The following is a 24807-nucleotide window of genomic DNA, read 5'->3' as shown; positions in this document are numbered from 1 at the left end:
TTTAATCTCTTTTTATGGGTTTATGGGGTCTTATCTTAGATCTTAGTTAGATTTATAAGGTATAATACATGATCATATATTATGATCTAAGGGTTTTATGGTATGTTTACGAGTAATATTTAAAAATAAGTAAAACCCAGGTTTAATTATTATATTAATCTGTATACGTTTACAGTTAAACACCATTTACGTTGAGCTATATGGTGTATTTTTTTGTTTTATTTTCGTATATTTTTAAATACGAAAAAAAGATTTTATCGTATTTTTTATTTAATAGTAATTTCAAATACTCGTTTATATTTGGAAATATTTGCCTATTAAATACATTTTTACAATTATTAATAAACGACTTTTCGCAGAGATAATGAAAACTCAAAGCAAACGTTTATCTGATTGTTTTAGTTGATTGTTAATTGTTTATGTCATATAATGACGATTATTCATCATTAAAACTATCAGAAAAGAGGTTTTTAATGTTTTTATTAAAAATGTTTTATCAGGGGTACCAAAAAAACTAAATCATTGAAAAAGTCTGATAGGAGCAAATATTTAAGTAAACAGTTCTGAGTGTTCTGACAAAAATTATTGCCTAAACTATTATTAGTTAACTAGTTTATTCTCGGTAAGACAGTAACTCTGCGAAAACGCCCTTTATGAACTCAATAAATATTGAACATTTCACAGTTTAATTGCTAGATATTACACTTGGCTCAAAATGGTTTTACAAATATTAAGTACTTGTCAGAAAGTAGTAAGTCAAGCTAAAGATGTGCAAATCAATTCATCAAACATACCAGAATTGGCTCTAAAGGTATTTAATTGTATTTGTTACATTTATTACATTATTATTTTATCATTAATTGAATTTATCATGTCCATTTATTTTAATTAAGATATATTAACTTATTATTATTATTTTAAGCTTTGAATAATATAATTAATAATATACAAGTAAAGTACAGTTAAATAACAACAATAAAATTAATAAACTACTTATATAATGTAATGTAAAACTTGATGGTTAATAGAGTTTTTTCTGTACAATTTAAGTCTAGAAATAATTTATTTAATGTTATTAATTAGTTGAATATTAATGTTAAAGTTTTTGATTAGGTTTGTTGTTATTTAAACATTAAATCCTACGTAAATAGTGATTTTTATTTAGTTGTTATTTAATATATTTATCTATTGCTTAATAATTTGAATTTATATTTATTTATCTTGTGTATTAAATACTGTATGAATAGAACGATCTTAACAGAAACAGAGTACAATTAAGGACCTACTCAAAAATAATTATTTTTATACTTTTATGATAGGTACTTATAAATTATATGTAATAATAGAATTATTATTATTATTTACTACATTTCTTTTAATATATATAATCTAACTTTTTGAACTTTAAAAATGCGTAATTAGTAATTGTTGATACCATATAACTATTTTTTGTTTTGCCAAGTTTTGAATATTTGTTATAGATTCATACATTAATAGAAGAAGATAAGTTAACTCTTGATGAGTTTAAAAAATGTCCATTACATCCAAAAAATGAAGATGAAGAAGCAATTAATTGGATATTTATTGTTGATTCTTTGAACTATTGTTTTTTTGATCCCAACAATAAATCTCATTGGAGTATAACTTGGAAAAATGAAAAACACACAGGATATTTTGGTTTGTGTGCTGCTATCAATAGAGCTATAGAAGTTTGTAAATATTTAAAAAAAATTATATTTTTAAATTAATTATTAAAATAATTATTCTATTTTTATAGAAAGGAATAAATATGACTGATATGAATACATGTTTGGAATTAACTAGACAGCAATTGGATGAAATATTATTAGGAGATGATGGAGCAACTCTTCCACTATTACAAGAAAGGTATTTGTGTTTACAACAATCTGCAGATGTGTTGCTAAAAAAATATAAAGGTATGTTGTTTAAATTAATTTTATTTATCTTTTGTACTATTATGTAGAATTGATATTTGTAAAAGTTTTAATTTTTATGTTAGGAAACTTTGTGAATTGTATATTAGAATCAAATCATTCAGCTCAGAACTTATTAGAAATTATTTCTGAAAATTTTTTTCATTTTCGAGATGAATCTATTTATAACAACCAACCAGGTAATGTTATATATTATCATTTATAAATGTATTAAATATATACACTATATTCAAATAATGCTGTTTTTTTTTAAGTTGCTATTTATAAAAGAGCTCAGATTTTGATTGCTGACATTTGGTCATCATTTAGAGGTTCCGGCTTTGGTGAATTTCATGACATAGATACTTTAACCATGTTTGCAGATTATAGGTAAATTATCTTTTTCAATTTTGTAAGTTTTATTATGAATTTTGTATTATTGTAAATATTGTATTCAACGACTACTATTATCCACCATTACATCACCCACTTAAATTAAATATTGCATCCTCAATATTTAAACACAGTGATTATTAATATTTAGAATTATATTTGTTGCAGAGTCCCCCAAGTTTTATTATATTTTGGTATTTTGAAATATTCAGATGATTTAAAAGATACTCTCAAACAAGGTAAGTTAGAGTTTATTTAGTTAAACATTTATTGTATTACATTATTTATAATTCAGGTATTCTTCTTGAGCATGGAGCACCAGAAGAAGTGGAAATTAGAGCAGCTTCTATTGTAGCAGTTAATGATATTGTAAATGAGGTGAAAAAATTAATGGCAAAAAAAAATGTACATAAGATTTGCAATTCTATTATGGTTGATACTTATTTATGGGGTTATCGAAGAGAAAATGCTGCAATGTTGGAAGACACACCATATCACAAGACATTAAATATTTATTATTAAAACTATGCTTTGTATAAATGATTTTTGTTTTATGATAATTTTTTGCTGATACATTTTCATTTTTTAAAGAACAAAATAAATAAATAGGATATTCTTACTATCTTACTTAAAGTTTTATAATTTCAATCAGTTTCATCAAGAATTTTACAAGTATGAAATGTCTCTAGTGGGTAGTTGTTTTTTAGTTGCATTACTATTAATCTAAGAATAGCAATGGAATTAGAATTGCTTCAGAATATGTCATAGCTAGATTTAGGTATTAAGTATGTAAGTTATTGCCAATAAATACCAATGTATTAATTTATTAAAAAAGTTTGGTAATAGAATACTAAACAATACCCAGGCGCGGACTGGAATTATTTTTTTTTTTTACGTTTTGGGTGTCAAACTTAAATCATTTAATGACTAATGAGTAATTATTATGACTATAACATGACAAAATATATTTAAAATATTATTTGTCATGGACTATAAGTAATTAATAGTATTTACTATCTTAGTCTGTGGTATATGCAATCCATAGCTATTATAAGATTATGAAAATCTTATATTTTTTTAGCGGGGCGCACAGAAAGATTTTACAGGCCGGCGTCCGTGAGGACATTGGTCTGTTATATATATCGATGTCCACCAGTCGCGACTGGGTAAAGGCAGACGAAGTTGTGCGCTGCGGAGTCGTTTCTACCCGAGTCAGTTGAGGCGAACAACCAGATGTCCAGATGTGGCCCTGCGCCCTTGTGCAGTCTTATGAGCCCACCCAGGCCACAATGCCATCCAAGGTTGATAGATGATAATTTAAAATCTCTTTTCTATGCCTTGGATACAATCGGCATTCATGTAATCATTGTAATCACGTCTTTCGAACCAATCAGTGTAGCCTGGTTCAATGTCCGAATAGGCACTGTCTTTTTAGCATAGACATATGGGGCTTGGGCAGTTGGACCCCGTGATAACAAGCAGATTTTTTATCACGAAATTTTCATGGAAGAAACGCAAAAATCGGGTCCAACTGAAAATGCAGAAATACCAACAGTGAAATGTGAAAATTCCCAAATAATTCCCAAATTTATGTATTTTAAAACTCAAATATTATTGTACAATTATTGTACAATTATTGTAAAATTCAAATTTATGTATTTTAAAATTCAAATATTATTGTATAATTCGTAAATTGAAAAATATTTCGTTTACGAAGTGTTTTACGGGAAAACCGAGAGAGATAGGACGAAAGTCGTGAGACATAAAATTGATCCCCATAACCAGCTTCATAAGGTGTATGCTTTTGATTTTTCGAAAAACCGTTATTAAGGATTTTTAAACGTCGTACTTAGGTCGAACGATTTTTGAAAACCAAAAATTTTAAATAACGAGTTTTTGGAAAAAAGAAAAACTGATTCTGGTTTGGAATTACATGTAGAACATTTTAACTTCTGTGATAAATTGTCGTTGGACCACCAGGTGACCTAGGAAAAGCGAATGAAAATTGAAAATTTCGAAAAATGAAAATTCTCGTTTACGAAGTGTTTTACGGGAAAACCGAGAGAGATAGGACGAAAGTCGTGAGACATAAAATTGATCCCCATAACCAGCTTCATAAGGTGTATGCTTTTGATTTTTCGAAAAACCGTTATTAAGGATTTTTAAACGTCGTACTTAGGTCGAACGATTTTTGAAAACCAAAAATTTGAAATAACGAGTTTTTGGAAAAAAGAAAAACTGATTCTGGTTTGGAATTACATGTAGAACATTTTAACTTCTGTGATAAATTGTCGTTGGACCACCAGGTGACCCAGGAAAAGCGAATGAAAATTGAAAATTTCGAAAAATGAAAAAGCTCTAAGTTACACTGTGTAACAAATGTAACAAAAAATATATATTTTATAATATTACTCAGTCAACCTTTTTATTCATAAGAGATACTATAAAGTTGACCAATGACCCACACACACTTAAACCCAAATGACCAAAAATAGTATGTTGTGATCTTATACTGGTGAATCTGTGTAGTATGTAACACAAAATTCATAACAATTTTGATTATGTCTTATATGACAAAAAATGTATGTGTTTGTACTCTTTTATAATATGTTGGATTTGATGCAATGCAATTAATTTAATATTCATTAACAATTATTTGTGATTTTTTTCTTATCGTTTTTTAATGCAGTTTCAAAAACATACATACATATTAATATCAGTAGTAAACTCAACATAATTTATAAAGCATAAATAAATCTTAGAAATAGCATTTACTTGATTAAAATCTATAAATATTTAATGTATCAGTTAATATACACATCAGTTATAAGTTATGGATAAATTATAAAACTGTTATTTTATATATCTATTAAACATTATATTGCCCAAATATAAATATATATGTTATATTTTGCTTTTGTTTGTCATTAAATAAGAAATTAAATTTAATGACTTAATTTTAATTTATATATTAAAAAGTATAAGTTGTAAATTTGTAAAGTTTGTAAGGTTTGAATACAAAACAGTTTGTTAAAAGAATGTAAATATCCATAATACAAGAAGTCACTATTTTAATTTTTTTGTTTTTATAGATGAAATTTGATTTAAATAGTGTAAAAATAATAATAATAAAATTAATTAGTTTGTTGACACATTAAAAAGTCAATAAATAAAAGCCTTTTACACCTTATAAGGAGTTAAAGTAAAAAAAAATAATATTAATTGTCACAATAATATTTGTATCAAGTTTTCTTTTATTTCATTTAAACCGACAAACTTTGTTTGATAATCAATTATCAGATATTTATCAATAGAGTAATATTGACAGCTTGCTGGATAGCGATTAGTTTGTATGCGAACAACACATCTTTTTTGAGTAGTCCATGTTAGTCACTATTATACTAATTTATCTGGAATCTCTTCTTTGCAGACTATAACAATAAAACAAAATCATATAAATAAAACCATAAGCATACATTTTTTGATTATAAATGTAAAATAACCATCACCAATGTAGTATTTTTATTTGTTAATTATGATAACAATATTATAGAATATCTGGTTATTTAAAATGTTTAAACTATTGTGATAAAAATGAAAAATAAGTAAACAGGAACACTAAAATAGCAGACAGTTAACCAGATAGCAATTAATACAATACTGATTTTAAGTATACATTAAATGCATTTTGACAATGTATTATATATATTGATTAAACATAAAAATTTATATTATTTCTTTCCTCTATAAGAAAGAGTAGAATATTATAAAATTGAATGTATTATTTAAATCTCTTATTTTGTATGTGTAACAATGCCTATAAATATCTAAAAATATTGTTTTGGGTTAAATTAAAACTTAAATAATTATGAACATAATTAATAGCAGTATCAAATTGCATTGATCCCCTGTGTTGCTATGGCTGTAATATACAGACTAATAAAATATAGATAGTATTCATAAAATAACTTTTATAATAGTAAAGTGACACACTATAGTAATTCAGATAATATGAACTCTTCTACCTTACCGGATAAACAATTATGTTAGTAGGAACAGTTTTTTCAGATGTTTTTCCAAACAGAATAATCTCCTTATTGGCCTGGATACATGTATACTTCAGTTACTGTATCTTGCTAACTATAATTAGGAAAAAAAAAATTATATTAACTAAATAATTTTGAAAATTGTTTCAATAGCTCAATATTATAATGAAATTTAATGTAAAATAGAAACCAATCTTTAATCAATATTATTATAGCAAACATCTTTGTGTTATAGTTGTGTACCTAAAGTATATATACTTATATTATTTATTATTATCTATACTTGATATAGAAAAGTAAAAAAATAACAATATAGATATATACAACCTTTTTAATATTATAAAATAGTAATTCTATCACCATTTACTACTACTATAAAATTGATCAGCCAACAATTACAAAATCACAGGTATCAACCAACACCTGACTACAACTTTATAAGATAAATAATTATCTTGTCAGTGTATCTCTTAAGTTGTTTCAGATATGCTAATAGGTAATAAACCTTAAATGAGTACTACATTATAGGAACATTAGGAACACTATACAGAACTTACATGATTTAAGTTATGAAGATTTGAATATGAATGTTGTAGATAGCATGAATTTAACTTGTTTTTTGCAATGGTTTCAATTATTTATCGATACATTGTACCTAAAAAGTAAAAATAATTATACTGTTATACTGTTAATTAAATCTACATATTATGCAAACCGGTTGTTTCCAATGACTATAAGAATGACTGATGAAGACCACATCTAAAGAGAACTGTTTTAATCTGTAATTTGTATACTGTACAGGGTAAAGAACATATTATTTAATTATACAAAAACTAATTACTTAGAACGTAAATACTAAAAAGTAAAATTAAAAAAATACAAATTATCAAATTAACGTATAATTATTATTTACGTAAAAATTGAACATAACCGCAATTGTTTATCAGACATTCGAAGTGGTAACCTTATAAAACTAAAACCATGGTTATACTAATTAATAATTCATTATCTTAATGTATAATCTATGATAATATTGATAAAGCTAATTTTGTATTGTTTTTTAGCTTTTTTATGCTTTTTGAAAGTTATCTATTTAACTACTGAAAAATTCATTACACTGACCATTTAAATGGAATCTGCATAAAATTCTCTATCGATAAACTTTAGATTTCACCATTTATCATTCTTCTATGTGGGATTAACCTCATCTACAAACGAACAATGACAAATTTTTGAATAGAAAACATAATATTACACTTGTCATTTTGTAATTTACTATACCTATTGTTCAGCGTTAATACATTTTGAGACTTGTCATATTATTATTATACATTCACAACAATATACATTTAATTATAAGCATTTTTTAGGAGTATATATCGTTAATTTTGATGATTGAAATTCAAAGTTCATCAGTTATATGAACAATTATTGATACCTAGGTACCTAGTTGATATATAACACTGTTATATCCCGTTCCAGTCAGATCTTGTACGGTTGTTTAATTTATTGTTTGGTACCTAGTCGGTTCTTCTTAAGGAATGAAAATCAAATATCAACACAATTTTGGTTGATGAATTTAATTTATTGATTGCGAGTCGAATACTGAATAGTTAATTAAGTTTTACTTAATGAAGGATCATAAAATATAGTGTTAGAGTAAAACGACTTATTAAAAATTGTATGGCTTACGATCGAGTGATCGACTGACTGCGTCGTACATTTTAAAAATGATGGTCGTATCTCATATATACAACGAAATTGCTTATATAAACGAGGGGTATAAACATTAAATAAATGTATTATCGATGTGATTTGATGAAAAATTACTTCAAAATAAATTATTTTTTATGCTGATGGCGTAATTGCCAAACGTTGAAACGCGAACAAACCTAAAACGAGTAAAAAGTTCAAAAAAAGTTCAAAAATATAATTCGTTAAATCGATATACGGGGGTATACCACAAAGAAACGTATGTGTATACAAAAAAACAAGTGATTCGATTTTCAACTATTTTCGCACCCCGATTACGGGGTAAATAATGATCCTAGGCATTTTGACCATAGAACCTTTATAACTCGTCATGGCATTTATAAGTCAGCACTCAAATTTCAAAAAGATTGAACAAAAACTCAATTTCAAAAAATTCAGAAAATACGTAAAATCTAAGTACCAAAAAAGAAAAAGAAAATCATAACTTTCCAACAAAACGTCCGATTTCTTTGGTTTTGGTACCGTTCGATTTTTGACAAAAATTTTTTAACGATGCGTAGAAAAAAATTGCTCTAACCACCCAAAGTCTAAGTGTTTCGTGGCAACAAAGTCCAAAAACTGCAAAATCCTAATTTCCTACGCCAAAAAGAGGGGTAAAAAAGGCTCCTACAGTTTCGACACAAGACGCCGATTTTGATCACCGATCTACAAAAAATCGAACCTGCGAATTTCAGAAACGTGGAACAAAAAATAAACATTTTTCAAAATATTCATGAGGGGGGGCATAGGACCCTCCGACCACCGAAAGATTTTATGTAAAATAACTTAAAACAAAATTTTTGGTGAAGAAACTATGCCCTTACATCGAAACCCGGCCGAGTAACACTCGACTAAAAAACTCAAATTTCGGAATTCCAAAGCCCCAAAGTGGGGTAAAAACGGCTTTTACGGTCTCGACAAAAGATATCAATTTTAATCAGAATCCTCAAAAATACCAGAATATTGAGTTTCAGACACGTAGAACGACCACTAAGGTTTTTCAAAAATATATTTGGGGGGGGGGGGGGGGTTAAAGGTACCCCAACTACAGGGTAATTTTTGGAGAGGCCTAACCATTGTTTAGGAACGTAACTTTTATAGCTGTAGAGACAATAGTTTTTTCGTAAGAATTTTTCAAAATTATAATATATCATATCATTGCCGCATGATTCTCGATATGATTTGATGAAAAACTATTTCTAAATAATATGTATACTTACCTAGTGTTTTACTAAATATGAATGCCTTCCTAAAATTTAACAATTTAATGCAAGTGTACAGTACTAATAAGTAATAATAGTACTCATAGATAATGATGAAACACAGTACGAAATTAAGAATATTTACGCTTTTGAAAAGGTGTTTAAGGTCTACCTTTTGTAATTGTACGTATAATAAGTAATGTAGTTTTTTTATTTACATAGAATATTATATGACTTTGACGTTTGCGAATATATCGTATTTCTTACAAATTGTACCGAGTCGTAATTTTTCATAATTTTTTTGTTGCTTTTGGTAATTAAAATGTAGAAGATTCAGTATTATTATACTGTTTAGGGTAATGTTAAACTTTTATATAACTGAAAAATATAATTATTTACTTTGAAACCAGATTCATTAAAGAAATTGACTTAAGTACCTAATGTTGAATATGACGCAGACTTGCATTAAGTAAATAAAATAAATATTTAAAAAGTTTTATGTTATACAACATAACTTTTCTAAAACTTCGCATTTTACAACTCGTTATTTTAACACATGATATAATATGTTGTTATTATGATATTCATCCATAGATTTTGAGGTTCAACTTGAAGTACTAACTTTTTAATATTATAGTTCATAGTTGTATCGTTTCGAAATCTTCGAGGTTCAATGCAGTGACACCTTGAGATCAAATTTTTGTTCTCAAAAATGTTGAATTTTAATTTTAAAATTAAGAAATTGCTAAAACCAAATTTCCCGCCAATTTCCTTTTTTGAAAACTTTAAATTTAAATCACCACTTACCGTCTAAATAATTGAGTTGAAAAACCTTTAGTATTTGGAAGATTATCTAGGGACGCATCTGCGTCGATCATTGAAGATTTTATCTAGATGGGGCCAGTATTAAAGGGTTTAGTTTTGGAGTTAGATTTTTGAAAACGTAATAATAAATTGAATTTTTGGACAAAAATTCATAAAAAAATCAGAATTTGGACAGTTATATAATTATAAATGAGTCGACAGTTTTTAAATATTATGCAATAGTTTATGAGGAAAATAGAAAATAGCGAAAATATTGAATGTGCGGTAGGGTTGCCTATACAAAATACCTTCAAATCTGTATGCCAATTTAATAAAATACATAATGCGTTCACTATTTGAGGTGTACTGTATGACAAAATAATTTATAAAATAAATTGTATCATAGAGATAGAATAATAGAAGAATCAACCGACCAACCAATATTTTATTTTTAAAAAATAATTATAATGTATAGAACTTGCCTATATAAACCCCTTCTACTGATGAAAGAAATAAGGATCTGATAGCCTGGCTATAACTAATATTATTGAAATATAAACAAAACACAGATCACAAATGTCCATAAAACTTTTTTTTGTTGTGTAAAAAAGCTTAAAAATGTAATATAAGGATAATCATAATTCATAAGTCTTGATTTGTTTTTATAAGTATTATAAGTTTATACCTTGACATTTACCTATCAAATTTCAAAAAAAGAACAAACTTTTTCGTAGTTAAAAGTTGTCTTTCTTCTATTTTTAAGTTTTGGAAATTGTATACATGATTCTTCATAAGAAGTTATATAGCAAGTATATTATTATATTTTTATACATATAATGGCATTTTCAAATGCATTGTTTTTCCTGTAAAAATGAATTTAACCTACTGCTGTACTAATGCAATAGTAAAATTAATTACTTTATTCACAATGCCATCAAATCTACTTAGTAATAATGTAGGCTGATAGAACATCTTTGTTCATAATTGTTTTTCTGATATAATGATTTTATTTCATTGAATTTAAATGTCAGTACACCCATTATTAACCTATTGTACAGCAAAGCAACACCCACTTACTCAATTTTTTATAGTTAGGATTAAAAATTGAAAGCAAAAGTTTCTCATAAATAGTTCTTACTGCAACCAACAGATCTGAAAATGCTTAAATACAGTTTTTGTATAAACATTATAAGATTAATTTTAATAAGAAGAACATCACTTTTTAATTTTTAAGTAGTATTTAAAAAAAAATGTAATGGGTACGTTAGTTTATTAACTCTATAATTTATTTTAAAATCATCATTTTTGAAAAAATAAAGTATAATTTTTTACTGGTAGTTACTCACTTAATAATAATATAATTAAATAACAGTAAATTTTATAAATAAAATAATTCAATAACAATAAACTTAATAAATTACATAATTTAATAATAAAAGGAATATTATAATTTATAACATTGAACAATAACAGACCGCCTACAATAATAAGTACAATTAATTCCCCAGTTGAATAGTTTTTTGTAAGTGGACAAGTAGAAAATTAAATTTAAATGAATTACAATATTCACAGTATTTACAACATAGGTACTAAGGGATAAGGTCCAATTTGTTGTGGAACATAGTCATGATTTTGGAGAACAGTCCTCTTCAAAAACATCAACAGATCATTGTTTCTGTTCAGTTACTGTACAGATTCTCTGATAATCCTTGTAGTATTTTTCTTTCAGATCTGGAAGTATAATTTCTAATTTAAAAAAGTAAATTTACATTATTCAACCATAAACATAACAAATCATGTTTATTCAGAAAATAAAAATTATACAATTTCTGTGAGGTTATTTGTGTACTGTTGTAATTCTAAAAGAACTGATTTTCAACAATAGTCAATCTTTGAAAGACTGTCTTTCTGTTTATTATATAAAATAATCATTATTTAATAATAGATATAATATTGTCAACAATAACAATAATTAAAAACAATTTGTTTTCATACACACCATTAAAAAGCAAAAATATCCAGTACACGATTTCTATTTATAATGATACATTTACATATAACTTAGTATTTGAAGTAATAAAAATTTCTCAAAATTAAAACTAATTTTTTTCATCAATGATTGACTAATAAGGGAATTGTTCAAATTTAGGTTGAAACCAGGTTAAGCTTTGAAGGCAATATGATAAATACACACAGCAAATAAAAAACAATTTATATACTAGACTAAATACAAATATTGATGGAACTTACTAATTTTGTTATGAATTGTTGTTACACTGTTAATTATGTTAAACATGTACCTATTAACAAAACATAAAACACATAAGATAGAATACTAACATTTATAGGACAGTGTAACATAGAGACCACAGTGCAACTAAGACGATTAACAAAGAAAAAAAGGAAAATAATTTTAAAATAACATGTAATGATCTTATTGATAAATATAAAATATATGTAATTTATAACTTATTATGAGTTGTAAAGTATTTATGTATTATATATTTATATTGAAATAATAAGGAAATTATTTACTTTATGAGTGTAATAATATATAAGTTGTTAATGTACAACATACAAATAAGTAATAATGTGTGAAATTCTATAACAAACATTTGTTATTTAGGTCTATAGTTGCGCCAATGGCTTAAAAATAAAGGTAGTACTTACTAGTTGGATATTAATTAATTAATAAAAATTCAAATATATTACAAACAATTGATTTAGGCACTTATTATACACAAGTTTTACTTATGTTAAATGTTGAACCAAACTTCCAGCCAGGGGCAGCAAACGTAAAACAAGTAATCGTTATTCGTTGCCCGTTAAAGTCGTTAAAATGTTGAATAACGGTAATTTATTAATTTCGACCGACAGAATACGACGGATAAATAATGTATCTGGTTCTGGGGACCAGGCTGAGAAATTTATATACTCAAAAATCGTAGTAGAATTATTTACAATGTTGAATAGTTGGTATTAATTTGAATTTTTGCGATTTGAGGTTAGTGTTCGAACTTTTAATTTCTGTTATCACCTATAATTTCTTATCACGGGGTCCAACTGGCCCCATCCCTAGACATATTATGATATGGACTGCTCCTCCCCCACACCCTGCCATCAGTTTATCGAAACAAGATTGTTAGAAAGAGAAAGAGCATAGTTTAGGTAAGAAAGAATGAAATATCATGGAATAATAAACAAACAAACGCGGCTTATTTAATGATAGTCATATTTATGCCACTTAATATACAACATACAATGTTTTAAATAAAGAATTTAGAATTTTTTTAATATTTTCTTAGCTCTTTTAAATGTAAATAGAGTACCTATAAAGCAATTACAAATATAAGATATGAATCTAGAAAAAAGTCACAAAATAATAACACGGAATTATAAAGTTATCAAATTAAAATATAAAAATAAATGAAATAGTTAGGTAAATTATAATAATAAAATAATAATTAATAATAATTATAATATGAAAATAATAAATTTAAAATCTGCTATTGTATTTTGACCGACTACTTTAAAATATATCTATTGATTTTTAAAATGAATAGTCTTAGTTAAAAACGATCGTATGCGTTCTTTTGGCTGACTCTCACTCAGGGTAAAGTGATTCACACGAATTCTAAAATAAGTCTTAAATATTAAATGTGTAAGTTTTAGTAAATGATTGTCTAATGGATTTTGATTCAAAAAATGATCAGATATTACTATAAAAATGTTTTTTAGATTAATTTGTGAAGAAGCTTTAATAATTAAATAGTTGATAATATTTGGTTTAGTTGGTATCAAATTTTTGTACGAGTTAAAAATTCGTTCAGCTACTTTACATAAATAGATAACATCTACTGATGGATTTATTAATCCTCCACGGGATTTAATATTAATTAATGATCCAATTTCGGTATTAAATCGAGTCAAAACTTCAGTACATTCGTCACAAATTAATTTCCTTGAAAGTTTCCGGACAATGAACCCTGCTATATACTCCACAATATCTTCAACGACTTGTTGTAAAACATTAAATTGGTTTGTATTGAAATGAATATCGTCATCTTCTATTTCTGCACATAGCATATCTAAATAAATATTGGAATTTTCAACAGGTTTTGAGGTGCTACTACTGACCCACAAAATCTTTGTCATATCCATCACCATACAATTTGCACCAGATGATGTCATTATTTCTGTATGAACTAATAGTCTTTTAAAAGAACTTTCAAATTGTAAAGCAGTGGGATTATTGTTGAAACCTCCTCTTGAACGGATTGCAGAGAAAAACATTTCAAGGTGATCTTGGCTCATTTTATACGTTAATAAAAAATCTAATTCCTTTGTTATAACTGTATCAATAAACATATTTTTGATGCTTTGTAATGAAATTATTAATCCAATGAACCCAGTTTTTCGAGTGGATTTGATGACAGGAATTATTGTTTTTGTACTATCTTTACCAATTTCACAGTGTAATGAATGCAAGTATTTAATGGAGTCATCAATAAAATTAAATATGTCAATTTTGTTTTCTCGTTTCAAAGGTTTTTTGTACTGTGACTTACTTAAGAAGTTCCTAGTGTTTAAAAAGTCAAATATATTGTTTATATTTTTACAAAATGTAATTGTCGCATTACAATTTGTAAAAATATTTAAATTTAATATTTTGGAACAATACTCTAGTGCATTTGCTACACTTGAGCTGAAAGTTTGAGCAGCTAAACGCACTTTCATTTTTTCTTTATGATACTGAATATGTCTGGTACGGATTTTTGTTCCTACATGAAGACCAATTTCTTCCTGTATAGAAACCAAGTTTTGAAAAAATGACCACTTTATAGGTTTCATGCCCTCATCATATAAAGTTTTCCAGTCACCCAATGTATTTCGACATAGTTTAAGCATGTGAGCAGCATCTAATAAAATATGTACTACTATTCCAGATTCATGCTTAAAAAAAGGTTTGGGATGAGGCATAGATAAATCAGCTCCTAAATACTTTGCCATTGAAAAATTAGATACCGTTCCATCAAATGTTAGAGTTCTAACTGGGACTCCAATTTTGTGCACTAATTCAATACATGTATTCACTAAGTTACCTTTTTCCGTTGACCCTATCCCATTTATAAGAAAGTAACCAACTGGTACTTTCCAATTAGAGTTTATAGCTACAAGCATAAAAACAAGAGCTTGAGTAGCTTTGGGAAGTCCATCACAACCATCAGTGCCAGTTCCATAATTTATATACCCCATCAATCTATCTCCTTTGTACGTTACATTTTCTTTGATGTGCATTTCATCTATTATTAGTCCACATATAAGTTGTTTTCCTTTACTTTTCATTTCTTTTAATTTAATTTCAACAGCATTCAGGGCTTCAGCCGTAAAACCTGGTTTACCATCAATACATGAATACCACTTTCGTAGGGTGCTAGGAGCTGGTAAGGAATTTTGAAAAGTTTCTCGTACAAAGTTGTAGGCATTCGGTGAATAAAAATGTAAAGTCAAGGCAAACGTACGTAAATCGGGGGAGTATGCACCACATTCATGGTTTAATTGTCTTTTTAGGAGAGCAGTTTCTGCATTTGGTAGGCATTCCTAAACAGAGATTTATAAATGTAATTAAAAAAGAAGAAATAATTGTTGATATAACTAATTTTTTATTAATTGTAAAATTCACATTAAATTCATCTACCAATAATAAAAGCTAAATAAAACAAATTAGAATACAAATATAAATACTTAACACAAGTATTAGTAATAAACATACACATTGTAGTATAAATACCAAAGAATTTATTCATACCTGCAAAAATGAAAATACAAACATAAATACATAACACAAGTATTAGTAGTAAACATACACATTGTAGTATAAATACCAAAGAATTTATTCATACCTGCAAAAATGAAAATACAAACATAAATACATAACACAAGTATTAGTAGTAAACATACACATTGTAGTATAAATACCAAAGAATTTATTCATACCTTCAGAAATGAAAAGCAATTTTCATTAATTTTATTTTCATTTTTAAGATGATCAATCAGCTGTTCAAAATTTGAAATTTTTTGCTGTAAACTATAATTTTGTACTCTTAGTTTTTTGATAGTTGATACATGTTTTTCACTGGACTTTTTAGCAGCATATAATAATTTCCGTCGACTATTTGGACTTTCTAAGTCATCTATGCTTTTGAAATCCCCAACATAATACTTACGTTTCCTAAAAGTAACAGAAAATAAAAACAAAAATAAATGTATTAAAAAAAAAAAAATGGAACATGCCTTGGTTGAGGAGGAGTTATAAATGCAGGAGTTAACTCAACAGCAGGAGGTGGCAATTTTTCATTTGCAATGTTGACTTCTGCTAAAATAAAAATGTTAGATCATACAATTTATACAACTACAAAGTAAGTAATTATTATTTTTGAGGTATATATTATTTACTTGTTATGTTTTGAGACAACTTTAATGTGGAGTCTAAAGCAGGTTTACTTGGCAAATGTTTCTCAAATACTAAAGACAATTTGATAAAATAAAATTTAATTAATACAACACATAGTATATAGTTAAATATTAAAAAATTATTAAATTACACTGCGTATCTATGGTAAGTTCTTGAGCAGTTGATGAACTAAACTCTGGAGACATTGAGCTAGTAGCTGAAATTGTCATATGTTTGATAAGTTTGAAACATTTGTAATATAGTAAAAATATAAAATAATGATTACTTACATTCAATATTAAGAACCATATTATTATCTTCATATACTTCAATGACTTCAATCATAGATGAAACTAGTATAAAATTATATAATTTATGTTTATTTACAAATTGAATTTATATTCTAAGTAATAAACTGTAATATATACCTAACTAATAATAATAATACATAGGTATGTAAATACTTACAGTTCATAAAAACGCTAGGTATGGCAGTTTTTTTTAAAACTTTTTGATTATTAACTAAACTTAAAGTATAATCAGACTCTAAAAAATGCATGCTACATATTTTAGAGTGAGTTGTAGCATTAAAGTCTGGTTGGTGTTGTTGAATAGCTTTCACCCATTTCTCCATCATACATAATGATCTAGGAATACTGTAAAAAACAGGTTGTATAAATTAAATTTTTCACACTTTTTATGTGGATTCTTAATTAAGAATATCAAGTAGGTACTGTATCTTATATACTTTATTTGATAAATACCTAGTAAATAATTTTAAAATAAATACTTACCCATGCATTTTTAGGTTTTCTGTTTTTTGAGTGCTTTCTCTGCAAGTTTTTAATGAACATTTGAAAACCATTTTTTCTACTTCGACTTAATATAAAATGAAAAATAATAAATATATAAAATGAAATAAATGAATACAAATATTTATAAATAATAATTATTATTATTTATTTGTCTATGATAAAACCATTTTAAATTGATAACTGTGTTTTTGACTCCATGAAATTATATCATATCTTCCATGATACCTAAGTTATGTCTTGTCTCTTTCTATTGATGTTAACTATTGACTTCTCTCTCTACTAGCAGTCCATATCATAATATGTCTATGCTTTTTAGATTGGTAATTTTTATGGTTTCGTTTCCAAGTGGTATAAATGTTATAAACGCCTTGATTAAACAACGTTGATCGATTTTTTGATCCATGAACGACCATAGGTAACGTTAACGACTGCTGGCGCATGGATAAAATAGTTACGCCGATCTAATGTTGCCGGTAATGTCGTGTGACGTCAATCGCAGCGCTTTTATCCGTGACACCTATTGTCACGCATCCTAGTACTGTTTAGGCCTTTGTACATCACCTATGTTTTTTCTTTTCTAATTATTTGTTTTTTTTTTTGTTTTTTCACGGTCGCTAATTTTCAATAACGAAATATCGCGAGTATTCTGTATGCCTCTTGATCGGTATTCGCGATAGGTTAGGCAACAGACAAGTGAAAACGCGACCGACCGCTGAACGAACGTATCCGTTCGTCGACTTCATCGAGATGTCATCGAGACGGGACGAAAGAAAACACAAACACGCGTCGAAAAGACACGAAGAGTGAGTGTCAATAAAATTAAAACGTAGATAGGTTTTTTGTAGATATCTTTATATACTTGTGAATTGAATAGGACTTCGGTAGGTATTGTAGGTAAGTGTACCTGTTGTGAAATCGTTGAAATTTTGGTACCGATCCGACTTACGCCCGTTGATGGTGGTTTATTTTTATTTTTAATTTATATGCAAGTTGCCGTTAGATTCATTAAATACTGCCAATTCTATGAGTTTCCGGTATGACGATTTATTTCGTTTCAACGCTACCTTAAATTCGACGATTTCGCTTGTTACGCTATTTTTAAATGTCCATGTTTACTATCTAGACCCTAAACATATTGTTTTACATTTTTCGTGTATATGAATGAAAGTTATACCATGTATGTTCTTTTGATATTACTGATATTGTTTTTGTGAATTTCGTTTAACTTCCACTATAAGATTACTTATTAATGATGCTATAGTATCTGAAATTACCTACCTATAGAAGATTCAGCTTTTCATTATGTATAGGTACTTTTATTACACATATGGCCAATAGAGTATATAATTGGGTAGGTATGTAATCAAACAATTTCATTGCAGAAAATTCATTTAATTTCAGCTTTTGTTTGTATTCAATTATTTGAACACTTAAGTATAATCTTGTGTTATATCTAATTTTTTTTTTGTTTACAAATATTTAAGTTCACCACTAATTTTAACCAGGTTATTAATACTGATAATTGATAGAAAATTACCATCTGTTGAGTTTATTTATGTAATTATTAATTTTTAATAATCCCTAGGTAATTTAAGTAGGTATTGGTATAATGATCTGTATATCCCAACTTTGCTATAAAAAGTAGTACTATATCTATGTGTTTTGGTCTTAGTGTGCATAAGTTCATAGTCAAATTGACATCAGTGTTCTTCATTTTGTAAATTAATTTTACTGAGGTAGGTAATTCACATGTGAAGCATGCTTGGTATATTTTTAAACATAGTTAAAATTACTCTCTTAACTTTATTGATATCTCCGAAAATAATCTCTGAAACTTTTATTGAAATTAGTCAATTATTTTTTTAAGTTTATAAGCTAAATAAAGTATTCTTCTATATAAAGATTTCTCTTATTAAAAAAAAATCCTATAAATATTTATTTATTCATTTTTTTGTAACCTACTCTGTACTAACCTAAAGATTATGAGAATAAGATTTAATAATTTTAAGTGTCTAGAAAACTATTTATATTCTTAATTTTTATTTAAACCAATCCAGTAGTAATTGCAATCATCACGTTCAACATAATTTATCATCTTTATGACAGTCGTATAGATTATAAAAGTAGATTGTACATAAGTTTATTTATTTAAAACCAACTATAACTGTTCTTATTGATAATAATATTTCTTGAAATCCATCCTCATCGCCATAAAATATCAGCTCTTGATTTTACTCTCAATTTAAATCTTTTTAAACGATAGTGGCTAACCGTAGGCTTCTTATCCTACTAAAGTATTATACTGTACTATGTAACCAATTTAATTAATTTTTTTTTAGTCTTAAACCTTGTATAATATAATATATAATATCATGTATATGGAATTTTTCTTGTACTCTTGATTATGATAAGTTGATCTTCATTTTTCTGAAGATTTTTCTTGAGAATCTACCTATTTCTATTTCAAAAATAAGATTATTTTTTACTACTTTATTTGTTGTACATGTCTTTAACCAATACAATTAGTTGATTTAGAGTTAAATATAATTATGTATTTAGATTACTTGATTTTGTAATTATACCTACTTAATATACTTATTAACTTGGTTATTCATAATAGCATTTATAGTCTCCGTGCTTGGAAAGTTCCTTTAAAAAAGGAACTAGGTCACTTTCATCTTGTTCTTAAGGAACTTAATTGTCTCCCATTGCTGGCTTTAAGAAAGTATTTAGTTCCTTCCATTGTTTCTAAATAAAAGCATACACTGCAGCAATGGTTGTACAGTTCTATTTTTCAACTAGGCAATAAATTGTATCCAGCTATATTTTAACGCAGTAGTATAGGTATGGGGAGGGAGGACTTAGAGAACCACTTCTGTTATTCAATAATTTTAAAATTGTATTTATATAATTTCTAATAATAAAAAACAAGTTAATTTATAGAAACATAAATATTTAATTTAACAATTATCAATTGATAAACTATTTTTAGTTTTTATAATAATACTTATATTAAACTCAATATTTATTAATTAAATTTAAAATATTAAATTAATATGCATAATTAAAACTTAAAATTTTGTTAACATTGAAATATTATTGTATCCAAGATGAATTTTATTTCATTATAATGACTAATTTATAAAAGAAAAATTAAAAAAAATGTTCTCTTAGTTCTAAAAACTATTTAAATTTCCTATTTTTAAGAATAAATGAACAAAAATACATGTTCCTCTAAAAAATTAAAGAAATACTGTATATTTCTTCATACAGTTAGGGAGAACTATGTGCGAGTGAATGATATGGATTTTGTATCAAATATTTTTTTAAATAATAATGTTTATTAATATTATATTCTATTCAATTTAAGAAACACTGGTGCACAGATCCGTGACTAAACTACATAAATTGGTGTTACTCAATGTTACCTAGCCCATGCCCGATAAAAACTGGTTGTCTCCGACTGTGTTTCTTAATTATAAAATATAATATAGTAACTTGCAATTTATACCTACAAAAATGCCTTACAAAAATATAAAATATGCTTTTTATTTCAAAAATTATATTGAATATTTTTATATTTTATTATTATTACATATAATTAAAATAATTGGTTTATTATATATTATTGATTTAAATAAAATTAATGTTCTCTAATAATATTAGGTATTTTATTAATTGAAAATCGTCAACAAAAAATAAAAAACAAATCAATTTTGTTTTTTATTATGTATTGAAGATTTTACCTTAGGACTATTATCGTATATTAATACCTATATTTCATTTTTTTCTCAGATTATTTAAATATTATTGTACAATACTATTAAAATTGTATCTTATAAGAAAAAAACAGTGATTTCATTATAATTAGGTATTCAACTCCAATGATAATTAATGTGTAGGTCTTATTTTGTTTGAGCAAAAAAAAAATTTTATGTATATTCATAAGTTACTTACAGTGGAAATCAATTTTGATAATTATTTGACTTAAGAAATAAGAAGGAGAAGTTCATTTTGACTAGACAAGTATTTTTTTCGATAAACTACAGATAGAATTATCTCCCATTCTTCCAGACTATTTAATGATAGTCGTATAATCATTAAATAGGATTAATGATAAATTATTTTAATATTGAGACTTATGTGTATGTATGGTTTAAATTAACATTAATTGATGTGCTAGCATACATTATCTTATATTAGAAAGTGTAATAGAAAATAAATTATATTTTCTTTATTTTTATTTTATTTTAACAAAAATGATTGAATCAAAATATAAGTTTTCAATAAAATATCCTACAAGGTATAAAGCTTTTACATAACTAGGTATTCCTATTTTCATAGTTAGTTAATATCCTGGTTAATATTAACGGCATCCAACTGATAATAGAATTATCTTGCAACTAGCAAGCTAGTTAAAATTGTATTTAATTATATTTTTGATAATTATTTATACATAATTTTAATATTTTAGGTAAATACTTCATTTATTTTTTAGATTATATATTAAGTATAAGGTGCCCTTAAGAAATGGAGTGTTTTTGTTTATGCATCGGTACTATGTACCTAAAACTTTAATTTTATTAATATTTTTATATTACCTAAATACAATTATTATACTGTTCTAGCTATACCTAACTAATTGTATATTAAAATAAAAATATTGAAAATTTTATTATTATTATTATACTGTTGTTATTGTTAATTTACATTATTTGTTGTGTACGCAAGTGATTTCTCTTAAAAAGTGTGAAAACATCAATATCAAATTAGTTTTTAATATTAACTGTAAATTAAAAAATAATATATATATATTTTTTATAAGTGTAATTTTCTAGAATTTGATGGCAATTTCAAATTGCTTATTACATTTTGAAAAAAAAAACCTGATGAGTCATTTAGTTAACGCCGATGTAGTAAGCATAAACGCTCCTGGTAAGTGTTAATTAAACTAAAACTAAACTTTTATACGAGGTTAATCTATATTAAATTATATCAAAACAATGATCGTAGGATAGTTCATTTTTTGTCATATTATGAATAATAATAATATCTGTAATTTTTTAAAATTTAAAATAGTTTTACGTCAATTGGTTGATCAAATTTTTATTCATATATTTTTTTATTCTTTTTATTTCAGAAATCCTGCTGTTCGTTGACAATTAATTGTAACAGATTATGGTAAAAGCCCATGAGTCATGGAGCACCATGTCTCCAACAGGCGCACCGGCTTTACCACCTCGTAAACTATCACAAACTAATCGCCCTCAATCTGTCGAATCAATTGCTACCAGACTGCAAAATCCATTGCAAGAACCTAGTTGCATAGAAGAAGCAGAATGGTATTGGGGTGATATAACTAGAGATGATGTACAAGAAAAACTTACTGATATGCCTGATGGTACGTTTTTGGTTCGAAATGCATCCAATAAGGCAGGAGAGTATACGTTGACATTAAGAAAAGGAGGAACTAATAAATTAATAAAAATATATCATAAAAATGAAAAATTTGGTTTTTCAGAACCTTACAATTTTTCTTCTGTTATTGATCTTGTGAACCATTATCGTAAAGTTTCTTTGTCACAATATAATGCAACATTAGATGTAAAACTATTGTACCCTGTGTCCAGATTTCAACAAGATGAAGAGTTTGGTACTTGGAAAAGTTTAAATGTAGATGTTGTATGGATGCGTTTGATTGATCTACTTAAAGATATTTTGAAAAAATCTGTTTCATATGAAGAATTATCTAAAGAATTTCAGGCCGCAATGGCAGATATATCTGCAATGCGTATGGGACTGCAACAGTATCAGGAGGTGAATAGAATGTTTGAAGATCAGCTAAGAGTACATGATAAATTTCTTAAAAAAGCCGAACGTCATGAAGCTGATAATCTAGTTGAAAATATTGAAATAGTAAAAAAACGGATAAAGTTACTGCTAGATGGCAAAGCGGCACTTGAAGACAAATTATACACGTAAGTTTAGATTTAAATATTTATAATTATACTTGATATTAATTAGTATAAAAATTTGTTTTTAGACAAGTGGCTTACAGTCAAACATTGGAGCGGGAAATGTATCAGTTAAAACAAGAAGGGTCAGTAGTCACACGTCAAAAAGATAAATCAGTTCGGTGGTTATTGACTCATGGTGTGGCTTTAGATGCAATTAATCGAGTATTAAATGGCACTGATTGGAACACATGTAAGCCTGAAGACATTCAACTGCCTCTAAACCTCTCTCATTTAGATGAAGGTACTTGGCTGCTACAATCCTGTTCACGTGCAGATGCTGAACGTCTGTTAAATGGCAAGCGAAATGGAACATTTTTGATACGACCTAGTCGTACAGGGCAATCAGCATTATCTATAGTTTGCAATGGAGTTGTCAATCATTGTATAGTGTATAGAACTCCAAAAGGATTTGGATTTGCTGAACCTTACAATATATATTCTTCTCTAAAAGATCTAGTCATGCATTATTCTCAAACTTCCTTAGAAGAGCATAATGATTCTCTGACTACTACGTTAGCTTACCCTGTGTTAGCTGTTAATGACAAAAAATAAAATGAATAGTATATTACCAGCATCAACAGGCACATAGTGTCATGCAATTTGGTGATTCAATTGTTGTGATAATAATAACCTTTTAAATGTTAATTATTTATTAGTATTAACGAGTTATTTAATAAGGAGCAATATTTTTCATATAAGTGTGCATTTATTAAGACATATTATTGATGAAATTATATTTTAACTTGTTTATATTTATTATACCAATACCAACTTGTTTTCTTTTGTGTCCAAATTTTTATGTAAAAATGTATTTGTGTATAGTATACATTAAGTTATGTTAAAAAAAATTATTAATTTATACATTTTAACAAATTATTTTTCGTTAAAAATAATGTGTTTTTATTTTTGTATTCTAATATTATAGAATAACAATAGTGGCTACATATTGTTTTCACCAAGTGAGATCATTTATCATAAATATATATATAACTATTAACAATAATTTTAAATGTTTAAAAGCATAATTGTGATAAGTATATTATATTGTTTCTACCATTCAATACTTTTTCAAATATTTTTTTTATTTCTATTATTCTTTAAAAATAACTAAAATATAACATGGAAATGCTGTAACTATGAGTGATATCAACATCAAGAATAATTTGTTATAAGCTACTACTTTCCCAAATAGATTATACTATAAGCATTGGCGCAACTAGGTCTAAAATATTAAGGGTGGCTGCAGGCCCAAAATAAATATTTAATTTAATGTACTTTCATACATTCTAAAACACTAGGAGGGAGGATCGTCTGGATTATATTCATTTCAATAGTAACAATTGTACAAATATAATTTTTTTGGTATATTAAAAATACTAAATAAGTTTTT

At 26.4% G+C, this 24807-nt stretch overlaps 3 protein-coding genes and 2 long non-coding RNA genes across 9 annotated transcripts; 2 read left to right on the top strand and 3 right to left on the bottom strand.

Annotated features, from left to right (window-relative positions):
- Positions 1-349: 349 nt before the first annotated feature.
- Positions 350-2954, top strand: LOC132922466 (queuosine 5'-phosphate N-glycosylase/hydrolase). Its single transcript, XM_060986006.1, has 8 exons — positions 350-622; positions 685-811; positions 1482-1709; positions 1778-1937; positions 2021-2134; positions 2210-2324; positions 2496-2566; positions 2623-2954. The coding sequence occupies exons 2-8, from the start codon at positions 716-718 to the stop codon at positions 2847-2849; spliced, it is 1011 nt and encodes a 336-aa protein (XP_060841989.1). The 5' UTR covers positions 350-622; positions 685-715; the 3' UTR covers positions 2850-2954.
- A 2607-nt stretch (positions 2955-5561) lies between these two features.
- Positions 5562-7272, bottom strand: LOC132921028 (uncharacterized). Its single transcript, XR_009660817.1, has 4 exons — positions 7089-7272; positions 6931-7028; positions 6358-6467; positions 5562-5758 (listed from the first exon to the last, which is right to left on the bottom strand). It is a non-coding gene; the product is annotated as an uncharacterized LOC132921028 (long non-coding RNA).
- A 4123-nt stretch (positions 7273-11395) lies between these two features.
- LOC132920879 (uncharacterized) lies at positions 11396-13172 on the bottom strand. 2 transcript variants are annotated; one of them, XR_009660796.1, is made up of 3 exons: positions 12802-13172; positions 12382-12431; positions 11396-11862 (listed from the first exon to the last, which is right to left on the bottom strand). It is a non-coding gene; the product is annotated as an uncharacterized LOC132920879 (long non-coding RNA). The 2 variants fall into 2 exon arrangements; XR_009660795.1 differs by lacking the exon at positions 12802-13172 and having other exon boundaries at positions 12382-12793.
- Positions 13173-13346: 174 nt separating this feature from the next.
- LOC132922002 (THAP domain-containing protein 1-like) lies at positions 13347-17544 on the bottom strand. 4 transcript variants are annotated; one of them, XM_060985298.1, is made up of 8 exons: positions 17380-17543; positions 17054-17241; positions 16876-16938; positions 16737-16802; positions 16588-16656; positions 16426-16507; positions 16143-16363; positions 13347-14706 (listed from the first exon to the last, which is right to left on the bottom strand). In XM_060985298.1, exons 1-8 carry the CDS (start codon positions 17448-17450, stop codon positions 14696-14698), a joined length of 771 nt encoding a protein of 256 aa, XP_060841281.1. In that variant the 5' UTR covers positions 17451-17543; the 3' UTR covers positions 13347-14695. The 4 variants fall into 4 exon arrangements, with proteins under 4 accessions (XP_060841281.1, XP_060841282.1, XP_060841280.1 ...); XM_060985299.1 differs by lacking the exon at positions 16143-16363 and having other exon boundaries at positions 13347-15168; positions 16415-16507; XM_060985297.1 differs by lacking the exon at positions 13347-14706 and having other exon boundaries at positions 15775-16363; positions 16426-16504; positions 17380-17544.
- A 376-nt stretch (positions 17545-17920) lies between these two features.
- Positions 17921-24478, top strand: LOC132922611 (phosphatidylinositol 3-kinase regulatory subunit alpha-like). The gene is made up of 3 exons (XM_060986206.1): positions 17921-18203; positions 22541-23378; positions 23444-24478. The coding sequence occupies exons 2-3, from the start codon at positions 22579-22581 to the stop codon at positions 23967-23969; spliced, it is 1326 nt and encodes a 441-aa protein (XP_060842189.1). The 5' UTR covers positions 17921-18203; positions 22541-22578; the 3' UTR covers positions 23970-24478.
- Positions 24479-24807: the final 329 nt, after the last annotated feature.

The sequence above is a fragment of the Rhopalosiphum padi genome, chromosome 2 (genome assembly GCF_020882245.1).
Source record: "Rhopalosiphum padi isolate XX-2018 chromosome 2, ASM2088224v1, whole genome shotgun sequence".
NCBI classification, from domain to species: Eukaryota; Metazoa; Arthropoda; class Insecta; order Hemiptera; family Aphididae; genus Rhopalosiphum; species Rhopalosiphum padi.
This window is presented reverse-complemented; position numbering and strand designations above follow the sequence as displayed.

Bases quoted from the DNA above. Each gene is read 5' to 3' on its own strand.
- LOC132922002 (XM_060985296.1), bottom strand. From the start codon at position 17,450: ATGGTTTTCAAATGTTCATTAAAAACTTGCAGAGAAAGCACTCAAAAA. The intron at 16,803-16,875 runs GTAAGTAATCAT...TGACAATTTCAG, and splicing joins TATGGTTCTTAATATTGAAT to CTACTAGCTCAATGTCTCCA. The intron at 16,657-16,736 runs GTAATTTAATAA...AATTGTCTTTAG, and splicing joins ACTTACCATAGATACGCAGT to TATTTGAGAAACATTTGCCA.
- LOC132922611 (XM_060986206.1), top strand. From the start codon at position 22,579: ATGGTAAAAGCCCATGAGTCATGGAGCACCATGTCTCCAACAGGCGCA. The intron at 23,379-23,443 runs GTAAGTTTAGAT...ATTTGTTTTTAG, and splicing joins CTTGAAGACAAATTATACAC to ACAAGTGGCTTACAGTCAAA.
- LOC132922466 (XM_060986006.1), top strand. From the start codon at position 716: ATGGTTTTACAAATATTAAGTACTTGTCAGAAAGTAGTAAGTCAAGCT. The intron at 1,710-1,777 runs GTTTGTAAATAT...CTATTTTTATAG, and splicing joins CTATCAATAGAGCTATAGAA to AAAGGAATAAATATGACTGA. The intron at 2,567-2,622 runs GTAAGTTAGAGT...TTTATAATTCAG, and splicing joins AAAAGATACTCTCAAACAAG to GTATTCTTCTTGAGCATGGA.